General features: G+C 40.2%; 1 protein-coding gene across 3 annotated transcripts in view; it reads right to left on the bottom strand.

Annotated features, from left to right (window-relative positions):
• Nucleotides 1-2,324: 2,324 nt before the first annotated feature.
• The window catches only part of SYT1 (synaptotagmin 1), a 538,168-nt gene continuing 526,643 nt past the window's right edge, over nucleotides 2,325-13,849 (bottom strand). For all 3 annotated transcript variants that reach the window (XM_082351698.1, XM_082351697.1, XM_082351699.1), the window contains 2 exons: nucleotides 9,664-9,797; nucleotides 2,325-5,403 (listed from right to left, as the gene is read on the bottom strand). In XM_082351698.1, the coding sequence (XP_082207824.1) occupies nucleotides 5,197-5,403; nucleotides 9,664-9,797 (341 nt within the window). In that variant the 3' untranslated portion in view covers nucleotides 2,325-5,196. The remainder of the gene's footprint in view (nucleotides 5,404-9,663; nucleotides 9,798-13,849) is intronic.

The raw sequence follows: 13,849 nt of genomic DNA, 5'->3' as shown, positions 1-13,849 counted from the left end.
GGATTCCCTCCCCAGCTGACTCTGATGAGGTTATGCTGGCGGGAGGCCCTGGTTGAGCTAGAAGGGAGGAGAGGAGGAGAAGGGGTTCTCTTCCTGTTTCCCCCTTCTGTTGGCTTTCCTCTAGCAAGAGTGAACTGCTGCTACTGGAGAGGGTCTTCTGGCGGTTCCAGGACCTCCAACGGGGAGCCTCTTTGTTGGTCCCAACACCAGCACCCGAGACCCTGTGGTGGTTCCATGCTAATTCCCGCAGGTTCTGGCCCCTCCGCTATGGTTCTGGGCTGCGTTAACATCTCTTCTCCATTTTGTTTTTCCAGCCTTAGAGGTGGTGTTATGGGCTCAGTTATGCCCCACCCCCAATTTATATGCTGAAGTCCTAACCCCCTAATACCTCAGAATGTGACTGTATTTGGAGATAGGGTGCTTAAAGAGGTAGTTAAGTGTAAATGAGGTCATTAGGGTAGACCCTAATCCAATATGACTCGTGTTCTTATACGAAGAGGAGGTTAGGACACAGACACACATAGAGGGAAGTCCAGGTGAACACACAGGGACAAGATGCCACCTACAAGCCAAGGAGAGAGATCTCAGAAGAGACCAACCCTGCCAACACCTTGATCTCAGACTTCTGGCCTCCAAAACTGTGAGAAAATAAATTTTCGTTGGTTAAGCCACCAGGTCTGTGGTGTTTTGTCAGGGCAGCCCTAGCACGTAATTACAGGTGGCATCTGTTCGCCTCTGGGTTAACCTGCTGTCTCTGCTTGGCTTTCTCAGATCTTTCATGGGGCCAATTTCTTATATTAAATTCCTTATTTGAAATACAGACATTGAAAAAAGGATATGGTGATTTTTCTTTTTGGTACTTCATTAAGAAACATTCTTTTTGTAAACTAATGTCAAGAGCTATTTAAGGAAAACAAAATGCTCATCATTGAAAACTGAACAATTTTACTTATAATGCTGATTTTTTTTTTTTTGCTCCTTACCCTCACGGGTCTCAAATTTTCTTTTCTCAACTTACATTTAGACCTCTGCCAATTGTTTCCTCAGAAACAGTAATTAGGTGGCCTTTTCCCTGGCTGTCTAAGCTGCTTGGGCTTAGTCCTTACCCTTATTTGGCAGGACCCAGCAAAAGCTGCTGAAGGGAGTAAGATACAGGCAGCTATCAGAGACCTTATCATGAGTAAACCTTGAGCCTTGTTAAATGAGATAAATGTTGCCACAATCTTGCCCACTCATGGACTTGGATAACTCCTACCAGTTCCTTTAGGATTTCCCTCTGGCATTGTATTCTCTAGGAACCTTCTCTTCCTATCTCTTCCCCCAGAGAAGACTGGGATCGCCAGGATATAGATTCTGAGAAGGAGGAGTCTTATTGGCGAGGTCCCTTGGGAACGTCACCCGTGAAGGAGTGAGGACGACTGATGGGGCAGAGGCAGAAGTCAAACGGCACTGTGGTTGCAAAAGCGCTATCAACTAACCCTCTCGGCCATGACGGCGCAAGCGGTCCACTGTGGGCCACGGAGTGTGAGCTGCACCCCCTGGGAGGACGCGTGACTTCAGGTAAGGCAGGCTCCTCAGCAGAGGGCAGAGGGACAGGGCTGTGCGCTGTCAGCAGGCAAGGCTTCTAGCAGCTTCTAGGTGCTGAAGGGGAGCGGGGGCGGCACACCATCGTGTCCGCTAGGATTGGTCTGGTGAAAGTTCTCAGGGACTCGGGGTGTATCATAGCATCTTGGGATACTGCACTTACATGTCCGCCTGAGACTGTGGGCTCTCTGGGACCAGGTGAACCTTATTACATCATTTGTTGTATCTCCATCACCCAGGAAAAACACGGTACACAGCAGGCACCTGACAAATGTTGCATTTGGTGGGGGAAAGATGTTTGCTTGTTTTACCTAGTAATTGTGGTAGGCAGGGAATTTAATGTGTCATGCTCGCCTTTGAAAACTGGCTTTAAAATATCTTAGTTTTAGTTCCATTCTGGAGAGGCTTATGGGACTCAGACTCTAGAGTATGAAAATCCTGGAGGACACATCTTGGGCAGAGCAGGCAGCCTGAAAGTGTGCCTGGTGAACTGATCATAAACAGGAACAGAGAGACACATGTTGAGAAAGGCACGCCCAGGAACACTGGGCAGGAACGGCCCAGTGCTCTCTGGGCATTGTTTTCCCTCCAGCCGTTCCGTCTTCATAGACATGACTCAGAGGGTGGCATTCAGTGCAAGCTTTTGTTTAGCTGCCCCTGCTTCCAGAAGGCTCCAAAGTCAGTAGGCCATGGACTCCCCACCAGAGTCAGGTAAGAAAAAGGGTTGAAAGGCAGCGACATCAACAGGAAATAAAACATTTTTATTGAATATCTGTGTAATATGTTAAGTCATTTTTAACAACAATCAGAAAACTACTGTGGAATTCACTACACGAAATGAAACAAAACTTAAACTACCTCATCAGAAATGAAGGTAAGATACAGCTAAGGAGTTGACCCGCGGGCCACGAGCCGTATGGCAGAAGAAAACACCCCAACATTTCTACAAGATACAGGGAAAACCCACACAGAGAAGCACTCAAGCAGGCAGTAAATATACACAAAGGCAACTAGGATCTTTCTAGAGCATCAGATTCTAATACTTTACACAGCTTTGTCAGAAAGGTACATGTGGCTTATTGGAGGATGAATCTTGGTCTTAAAGCAGGTTCGGTCACTGACTTGTGACAGCATAGTACCAACTAATTCTATCGTGACAATATCCCACGTCTGGCGGTGTTGCAAGAGAATGCATTAATCGTGCTTTAATGCAAGAAATGATGTGTATTCAGCAGCTCGAACCTGCTTGTTTCAAAATGTTGGTTTCAGCGCGAACAACTTAAAGCTGAAATATGGTGAAATCAAATGTCAGTTTCCGGTATTCAAGGAATTTTAAAAAGTCAGTCAACTCCCTCTCTTTGGTAGGGTCTGATCTTTTAAATTGGAAGGAGTCTCATTTGAATCTTCTGTTCAAACTGGTATTTAACCTCACATCGTGACTTGTGCATTTTCTATTATCTACCTTTTGAAAAAAAGTATGGACCATCCATGGAAGAGGCAGATGTTATTCTCCCTTTGTCCTCCAGGTCTATCCCAGTTCTAAGGAGTTTGCTACGACTGGGCTGAAAGGCCAAAGGGTTTGCCTCTTCTTTGATGAGGAAAGAACAAGACAGGAATTGTAGCTTTATCAGGAAACAGCCAACCCCGTGTTTGAAGCTTCCCATCAGCCCTTTTTGAATTCTCTTTGCAGTTGTAAAAGCCATGGCGCGATATCTGAAAGTCTGAACGTGAGGCTGATGCTTAGTTTTCCTTCGTGTTGTTTTGGTAGTTTTGGAGACAAAACTTTCACTTCAGAACATCACTAGTCTCTGTGGCCTGCGAGTGAAAAGGGTCGCAGAGGTGAGTAGGAGAAAAGGCTACGTGCAGTGTGAGATCATGGGCTGCCTTTCGGCAAAGTGGTGGCCTAACATAGTGGGGAAAAATATGGAATATTGCACAGTGCTTGACGAAATGCTGTGTGTTCCACCCCATGCTTTGTATCTTTCTTATCCTATGCATAGCTTTTCAGTGCTGAATTGGTCCTTTGTAATGAGAACGGTTTGTGCTACACACACCTTGGGCAGTGCAGTAGAAGGGAATGGCAGTATTGTTACAATATCACTACGGAGTAGATTGAGTGCTATCCACTGAGGAAACTACATTACGTGTCTAAGCACACAGAGCAGTCACAGTGTTACACAGAGCAGTCCTTTAAGACTCTTATGGAATGACTAGTAGCTTCGTAATAGTGCCATTTACTACATAATAACACTGAAAACGTTTAAAAACTCCTCCTAAATCAAGCATCTAGTATACATAAGAGGTTGCTCCAGTTTTCTAGAACTTATTCTTGGTTTTGTTTCACCTTTTTTTTAAAGGACAAATTAAAACTTATTTACGTAAAAAGAGCATATAAAAAGATCACTAGCTGTCTGTTTTGGCTTAATGGAAGTGCATTCAGAACTATGGCTAATTGTTTTATTTTTTTCCTCTTTTGATGGGATTACAATACTGTCTGCTTACCACAAAGTAATTTTGTGTCATAAGCACAGATTGCTGTGTTAAAAATATTCTGCATTCCTTCTAATCTGGTTTTGCATAATAAAATATCTTGTTACAAAGTCTGATGTGCAAACCTTTTGAAGTTATAGTAGGTGTGAAATCTGGAACAGAATTCACAGGATGCACATTTTGTATAAAGGTGTTAACGGAGAGCTACTTTTTTCTTTTTAAATAGTCAGGCAGTATTTCAGAAATGCTGACTTCTTCTCCCCTCAGCTTCTTTCCCACCCACCCCATCCCCAAACAAATGCACGCGTACACACACACACACACGGAACACCATCATGTCATTACTCTATATGCAGTAATGTGAAATCATTGACCCCTGTTCAGTTGCTTCCTCGAATGTAAGAGTGAAGCATGACTTGAGCTCTGTTCATATGTACAGACAGATGCTATTCTGGTTTGTGGCTATACTTCCTGGAGGTCAGGCTGGACGCTGCTCAGATCATGCTAATTTGCCTGTGAAGAAATTCTACAAAATTGGATTCATCCACCAAATATGTGGTGTCAGCGTATCTTGGTGCTCATATGATTCAATAGAAAGCTCAGGTTTAAGTTGTCCTTTAAGATGTCAGTTTCACTGTACTAGTGCCTTACAAGTTGATATTTTTGCTGGAATGCAGATGATACTATATTTACCATATAATATATTATCAGCTCTCCTATATCTCAGTCAATTTACATAGTTTAAAATAGAACATCTTATTAAAAACATCTAGATATACACAGATTAGGAAACGCTTACAACATACAAATACACAAACTAGAAATAAATCTTTAGCATACTGGTATATACAACGGTGGGATACAATAAATAATTTCAGTCATGCTCTATCTACACATCATATTGCTTAAAAGAAGAGTAGATTTGGAGGGCAGTGGTATGACGAAGGGCTTAGGGGCTCTCTACGTTTAAATCTGTGCAAATTAAAACAGGATTTGAAGTACCACTGAATTGTGTTAGGAATGCATGGCTGGAAAAATGAAAGGACCCATATTACTGAGGTATTTACAGATACTGGCTAAAGAGCACTAAGTGGGCAAATGCAGAAAGGCTTCTTCTTCCCTTTACTTCTTGACGGCCAGCATGGCGTCAACTTCCTCCTCTACCTGTAGGGTGTGCCACTGGGCGATGGGTCGCCTGGGGTTGGCCAGCATATCTGACCAATGTCGCAGCTCCGCCCCAGTGCTGTTGTAGCCCACAAAGACTTTGCCGATGGCATCGTTCTTGCCAATCTTGTCATAGTCCAAAACAGTTACCACCACTTGCACTTTCTGAAAGAGGACACAAAACAAACATTCATCATCCGGCTCTAGAGATAAAGCCCTTCTACCAAGCTTCCTTGAGATCAAAGCAGTTGGAAATAAGAAGACCCGATCTCCAAACACCAGGACAAGGAGGAAAATGACCTGAACATGAAAACCCGAGTCCAGCCCCTGTTGCCATTATTACATCATCATCATCTTCTTCAGCATCTTCAAAATACTCAGTAAATGTTAATTTTGGCACAATTCTAAGTCTTTCATGTGAACTACTCAGTTACAATAGATCCTGTTAACATTGACATTATAGAGATAAGATGCTGAAGCTCGGAGAAGTTAAATCACGTGCCTGAAGTCATATAAGAAGTGAGTGGTTTGGTTTCCGGAGTCCATGTTATAAAATACCATGCCCGGCTGCCCATGTCAACTTGTATTCTTTTTTTTTTTTTTTTTAAGTCTTTATTGAATTTGTTACAGTATTGCTTCTGTTTTGGTTTTTTGGCCGTGAGGCATGTGGGATCTTAGCTCCCTGACCAGGGATCGAATCCACACCTCCTGCATTGGAAGGCAAAGTCTTAACCACTGGACCGCCAGGGAAGTCAGTCCCCTGTGTTCACCTTTAAATCCAGTTGTTTCCATTGTTTCATCAGCAAAATTTCTGGCATTAGTACTCAGATCATTTTTTTTTTTTTTTGGTTACAATTTTCAAAGCAACCATGTACTGCAATCCTATTTCAGGTGGGAAGAGCCAGCATAGTTTTACATAAAACTAATATAGAATTTCAGCTAATCACATGATTATTGTGAGTTTAAAGTGTGACAACAGAGTGAAAGTCTTAAAAAAGTAGTAATTAACTAAAGATAATTTTTCTCATTCATAAATTCTCTCAATAAGCATTTATTAAGTAACTGTGTATCCAGCACTGACATCAAATGGAATAACCCTTTAGGCCACACAAGATTTACTCTAGTGATTCCATTAGGTTGTGAGTGTTTATTTAATGCCTTACTTTTTTGAACTGGTGAAAGCAAACCCATACCATTTTGACACGAAAGAAACACTTTTTAAAAGTATGTTTCAGTTCTTCCTAAGTAATGAATTTGCTTAGTCAAAATAGGCAATGGCTCCAATCTAGAAACCAAGGGAAAAGATAAAGGAAAAATTTAGAATAAAGTAGAATGTGTAGCATTTGGTGGCCAGAGTCAAAAGAAGCAGAAAATGTAATGATGGAAGCCTGGGCCAGATGAAGATCCCGCCCAGTTGTGGACCTTTACTGGGCTTTGTACTCTGAGGACTGCATTATTGGATGAATGTGCTGAGAGATGTCACCAACATACAGCTTCAGATCCGAGAAAATGATCACTTCTGAAAGTGGAATTTAGAATGTAAAATGCAACACATGGGCAGTAAAGGAAACAAATTTCCATCTTTCCTTGTGCAGCCTTGGATTGATTCCATTATCAAGGGGATTACCTATTCAATGGATGGCATTCGAAACCAAGAACGGAATCACCTTGGTTCTGAGCACCTTTCCCGAGCGAATTCATCTGGATGCGGTCATATTGCAAGGAATGAGGGACAGGGATAGCAGGGTCGTCATGCACAAAAGTAACGAGGATTTTGGAGGTTGGAGTGAATAGTTAGAGTGAATTTTGATTCTTTCCCCTAGGAATGTATTGATTAGTAGCAATCAAGACAAAATATCCTTATAAAGGCCTTGGGTTAATTTTTTCAGCTGCATATGTAGTCGATACGTTTTTTTGGTGGGGGGTGGTTTGCAACCTTTTCATATGCTTTTGGAAATCAGCATATTTTGCTTCTCTCAATGTATTTCATATGGATAGAGACAGATAGAAAGACAGACAATCGTATAACCTCAGGGTAAATAAAACCTAAGCCCCTATTATAGCATGTTAAATGCTCAATTATTTTCTCTAGGGAAATGCAAAGACTAGGAAAGCAGCCTCTTGGGGAAAAGAAGAAAGAAAAGAACAAATTGACTTTAGGAGCAGTGAAGAAGGGATGCAGTCAAAGGCATGCTCATTATTTCCATGCCTCATGGACTCTGTATTGGGCTGAGGTTCTCTCTGTCCTGACAAAATGTTATCTTCTCTGAAAGGCTGCCCCAGAAACCCAGCATACATCTTGTTTTTAATGTGCTTCATTTTCAATATATTTGTATTTGCTGGAATTTATAGTTGAAAAGGGACATGTACTTTTTTTTTTTAAAGGTATAGAATTGTAGCTCACAGGAGAAGATTTACAATAGGATTTTTCATCTCAATGTCCTGCCTCATATTGTTTTGTGGAATTAAAACACAAAATGCCAGGAGGTGTTAGTTTCCATAGGAATAATGTCTCAGAACTCAAAAAAGAGTTCACTGAATAAATATTGCAAAATAAATTGTTGGAGAAATTGGATGTCTTAGGTTGCCAGTGGGTCCAAAGCAGTGAGCTCACTGGTTCAGGCTAGTAAACAAGTGACTGGGGACAGGGAATCAGTGTCTTCTGCAATGTCATTTACTTATATAGCAGCTATTGAAAGTAAATAAGTATGTACAATCGGCTGCCATGTGAAAATGTATATAAGAAAGGTTATATAAAAACCATGAACTAATGTGAGGATGGTGGGATTACTGATGACTTAAAAAACTGCCTTATGTTATACAGTAGCTACTAGCCACATGTAGCTGTTTAAATTTAAATAAATTAAAATTAAAGTTCCTTGATTACACTAGTGGCTGAGGTGCTCATGACCTACCTATGGCTGGTGACTACCCTATTGGACAATACCGATGACATTTCCATCCTTACAGAGTTCTGTTGGATAGTGCTGATTTACATATTGTTTTAATCTTATTGTTAGATCCATTTTCTAATACATAAAATGTTAATTTGAATAAAAGACAACATTAGCATCGTGAGTAAGAATGAGGGGAACCATTTACTGAGCGTTTGTATGTGCTCAGCACCGTTCCAAATGCTTTTACATGCATAGTCTCACTTTGACATGGATTCTGTTATTATTCCTATTTTATATATGAAACAATTCTAAGCCTCAGTTTCCTTATATGTATATAAAATTGGGGTAATAATGGTACCTTGCTTATAAGGTTATTGTAAGGATTAAATGAGATTATGCAGGTAAAGTGCTTACCTTGGGCCTAGGTACAAAATATATATACAATAAATGTAGCTATTACATTAGCTTTCTTCATGGAATAGAGGTGTGATTCATTCCTAAGGTACTGTATTTTAAGACTAGGTTAAAAATAAAAATATGCAACTGAAGAATATTTGCTGCATTTCGTTATTCTGGACCATTAGAAGGTTCCATGCTGTAGTTTTGATGCCTACCCTTCATCTCTCCTTCAAGTCATGAGCAAACTTCTATAGGACTGAAAAGATAGACGCACGTCAATTTTTTTTTAAAGTGTAAAAATAGTGTTGCTTTAAGAAATTTGACTCTCTGATACCCATTAAAGATTAGCAAGAATAGCCCATAATTAATGGATGCGAACTTTGGATCCAATAGCCTAACTACGAATATGAGGTAAGAAAACCTAAAAATATTTAAGAATGACAAAATAATAAGATCATATGCTATCACTGTGTCTACATGTAGCATCCTATTTTGAACATGTTAACCACAAGGTCTTTTAATAGGATACTTCCTATCATAACAAATATTATCTAGCAAATTAAGGTTCTGTCTTTACAAAAATAACCATCCATTCCAACTCAGAAACAGGAAGCTGAATTTAAACAATGAAAAATACAACTTAGCCTAATTTTTCTACTGTTAATTATTTTTTAATAGTGAAAGATTAAAGATGCTGCATATTTAGCATCAACCAAAATATTTCCTTTATCACTACTTTTTTTTTTTTTTTTTTTTGCTACAAAGAGGTGATAATGAGAATTACATATTGTGGCCTGGGAGTCAAGAGTGAAAGCTTATTTTCTCTTGACCTTTTAACCTTTGTGGATGTACTTTTTGAATTAGTAGAGTGGTTCTGTCGATGTTCTTTTTCCTACTTTATTTCTGCTCAACAGAATGACAGCTGTTTCTGGCTGATGAATCAGCACATCCTGGGCTGTATATTTTATCATTTCCCTCTTGATGTAGTTTGAGCATTAAATGTGCATGGAATAAGAATAGCAGTTCTAATGGAGGCATATGCACTGATAATTCACAAGATCTGCGTGTTTAATTTATGTGATCTGAAGAAATGAAATTGAACGGGAAGAAAAAATATGTTTGACATTACCTGGATTTGCTCGAAGGGTACTTCAAAGCTGAATGACTCATTGTAGTAGGGGTTAAGTGTGTTCTTTTTAATTGTTGTCTTTTTCTTCTTCAGCCTCTTGCCATTCTGCATCAGATGAATCTTCACATAAGGATCTGAAAAACAGAAACAAAAACTTTAGGAAATCAGAGACACATTTTTAAAAAAAATTTATTTAATTAATTTATTTATTTTTGGCTGTTTTGGGTCTTCGTTGCTGCGCTTGGGCCTTCTCTAGTTGCGGAGCAGGGGCTCTAGGTGTGCGGGTTTCAGTAGTTGTGGCCTGCAGGCTCAGCTGCTCCGCGGCATGTGGGATCTTCCCGGACCAGGGATCGAACCCGTGTCCCCTGCATTGGCAGGCGGATTCTCAACCACTGCGCCACCAGGGAAGCCCTGAGACACATATTTTTATATTATAATTTAGCTTATAAAAAGTCCAAGTATTCCTGACAGGAAAATAATTGTGTAGCATGTAGTTAGTATTTTTTTTTTAATTTCAAGCGTTTTTTTATTGAAAGATTTTAAGTAACCTATGGGCCATGTTTTTTTGCCATGATATCTCAATATTTATAGTTGGATTTAGGAGATGAGAGGATTGGTGTGCTGGTAAACCAGCTATATGGGAAAAAGAAGTCTTGACATGTAGCGTTTGCTAATGTCCATGGTATAAATACTCTCAGCATGGCTGATTTCAAGCTAACAGTTTAACAATTGGCTCACTAAATTCCTGAAAATTTAACAATTGGCTCTTGTGAGCTGGCAAAGAACTGGCTTCAGTATACCACTGCATGGGAATTAAAACTCTTGACAGAGAGAGGACAAAGGAGACATTTCATTCTTTCATTTATTCATTTGCTCAAACAATATTAGTTAAGCCCTAGGAGTATAGCTGTGAACAAATCAGACCATCCGTGTTTTCAGGATGGAACTTCAGACTTGTGGGGGAAATAGATAATAAGCTTGTAAAGAAAAGAAATATATATGAAATTATAAGTTGAGAAGAGTGCTCTGGAAGGAAAGAGCAGAGAGGTGTATGCTAGAGACTCCCAGAGGTATGGTGAGTCTCAGGGAAGAACGGAATTCTTTTTTTTTTTTTAAATTAATTAATTAATTAATTTATTTTTTGCTGTGTTGGGTCTTCGTTTCTGTGCGAGGGCTTTCTCTAGCTGTGGCAAGCGGGGGCCACTCTTCATTGTGGTGTGCGGGCCTTTCACTGTCGTGGCCTCTCTTGTTGCGGAGCACAGGCTCCAGACGCGCAGGCTCAGTAGTTGTGGCTCACGGGCCTAGTTGCTCCGTGGCATGTGGGATCTTCCCAGACCAGGGCTCGAACCCATGTCCCCTGCACCGGCAGGCAGATTCTCAACCACTGTGCCACTAGGGAAGCCCAAGAATGGAATTCTTATACTTAGATCACTCAGGTAAGGCCTTTCTGCAGAGGTAACATTTAAAGTAAGATGTGAATATTGAAGGGTGACAAGAGGCCACATGTCTGAGTGTGTGTGTGTGTGTGTGTGTGTGTGTGTGTGTGTGTGTGTGTGTATGAGACAGAGAGAAAGAGAGATAACCAGGATCTGTGCCAGAACATTTCTAGGTAGAGAAGAGCTTCAAGGACTCAGGGAAAAGAGAACAAGCTGGTAGCACACACAGAGGTAATGAGAAAAGGAGCAGAAAGATTGCCTTAGCAGTTTCCCCAAAGCCTCATTAGGTAAAGACAAAGTAATAAGTAAGTCACTGGAGGGGTAAGACGATTCTCATTACTGACAGGTGAATGACCTCCCTTCAGGTTATTAAGAACCAGTACCCAGGTTTGACAGTAAAATCTACTGTTTTCTTAAACATTTTTCCATCGGATATGTAATACATGCTTATTATAGAAAAAATATGAGGAAGCAATGATAAACAAAAAGAGGAAGAAATTTTAAATCATCCATGATTTTACTCCCCTAAAATAACCACTGCCAAGCCTTCCAAAATTACTTTCCTTTCTTTCAGAATGTGTAGAGCTGGGAGAAACTTTACAGATAATCTAGTTTAATGCCCACATACTGTACTTTTAGAAGATAAAACTGCAGACCAGAAAAGGTGGTTTTTATCTCCCTCTTCCTATCCCCTAGTAGAACATAACTCCTGAAGGACAGAAACTTTGTCTGTCATATTCACTAACTGAATTTACTAAACAGTACCTGGCAGTATACAATTTTTGTTGAATGAATCAGAGGAACTTATTTAGGGCTGGCCTTATGATCTTGGTCTCCTTACTCTTAGTCCTGTCTTCTTCCCACTGCCCCAAAGCCCACATTACTTGAATATGTGTTGTTCGGGGTTTTTGTTTTTAATGTTACATCCAGTCAGGGGCTCGTAATGAAGATTTTCATCGAAATGAAGAATATCTTTAAAAGCCAGACAAAGCGATGAGAAACCAAGTCTACCAACTACATAGTTGATCAGTTAAAAAAAAGGCACTGTAAATAATTGCAAATGAAGGGGAAAAAAGGCCCTTTTTACTGATAATCCATCTTGCTGTTCACAGGCAACTCTGATTTTTGGTTCAGAGACCTTGTTTGCTTATGAAGTTCTCTGGGTCCTCCATCCCAGCCCCTTGCACTTTTACAAAGATGGTCAAGTCCCCAGTTGCTCCTTGGCACTGACAAAATACCCAAATACTAAATACTCACAAATCAATGTTTATGGCTCCTGTGTTCATGTGTTGAAACTTCATCAACTTAACTAAGGCACAGGGTTTTGCAAGAGAAGCACGGTGACTATCTGTTTATTCATTTAACACAGTAAATGACAAGAAAATTCCTTGTGCATCTGCCATTTGAGCAAGCAAATTAAAAACCCAACAAGATAATTTCAGATTTCAACATGAACTCTGATGCGATGTGATCGATGCCTGGGGGAGAACAAGGTAATTTAGAAAAACTGATCAACAAGGTTCTCACCGAGGAGGCCAGGTTTGAGCTAAAAACCGAATTACAGGAAGGAGTGGGTCATTGGAAGATGTGGTGGAAGTTTGAACCAGTTGGAAGGAGCAGCACATGCAAGGCCCTAAGGTGCTTGTCCTTCTGTGTGTCTGCGGAACAAGAAGGCAGACACAAGGCAGACAACAAGAAGGTGGGGAGAGGTAGGCAGTGAGGTCAGAGAGGTAACATTGCTGGTCTCCCACTTTCAAAAGCAGAATCTGCCACTTCTGACCATGATTCAGAGATATTCTATAATTTCATGATACGTACAAGAGGGGACGGGGGGCTGGAAGAGGAGCAGGTGTGGGCTGCTATGAATGGGCAGAGTTAGTCTTTGCCTTTGCAGATCCATCCTGATACAGGTACCAAAGCAACTTACTTTACAGGCAAAATTCCCATCTTAGTCATAACCAAGACTGACAGTAACTTAGAGCTTATTCTTTTTTTTCCTCCCCATATTTATTGAGATATAATTGACATGTAACTGTGTAAGTTTAAGATGTACAATGTGATGATTTGATATACATATATACGTGAAGTGATGACCACAGCAAGGTTAGTTAACACATTTATCACCTCACATAATTACAGTATTTTTTTGTGTGTGGTGAGAACATTTAAGCTCTACTCTCTTAGCAACTTTCAAGTATACAACACAACATTGTCACCATGCTGTACATGAGATCCCCAGAACTTATTCATCTTATAACTAGAAGTTTGTATCCCTTGATCCTCATTTCCCTCACTCCTCAGCCCCTGGCAACCACTATTCTACGCTCTTTTTCTATGAATTTGGCTTTTTAATAGATTCTACATCCACATATAAGAGAGATAATGCAGTATTTGTCTTTCTCTGTCTGACTTATTTCACTTAGTGTAACACCCTCAAGGTCCATCCATGATGTCAAAAATGGCAGATTTCCTTCTTTTTTGGTGGCTGAATAATAATCTATTTTATATATACCACACTTTCATTATCCATTTATCTGTTGATGAACACTTAGGTTGTTTCCATGTCTTGGCAATTGTGAATAATGCTGCAACGGACACGTGGGAATGCAGATATCTTTTTGAGATAGTGATTTCATTTACTTCTGATGCATGCCTGGGAGTGGAACTGCTGGATTATATGGTATCTCTGCTTTTAATTTTTTTGAGGAACCTCCATACTGTTTTCCGTACTGGCTGCACCAATTTATGTT

This window comes from Balaenoptera borealis, assembly GCF_965194805.1.
Source record: "Balaenoptera borealis genome assembly, chromosome: 13".
NCBI lineage: Eukaryota > Metazoa > Chordata > Mammalia > Artiodactyla > Balaenopteridae > Balaenoptera > Balaenoptera borealis.
The sequence above is the reverse complement of the archived record's forward strand: the minus strand, read 5'-3'. Positions and strand labels throughout refer to the sequence as shown.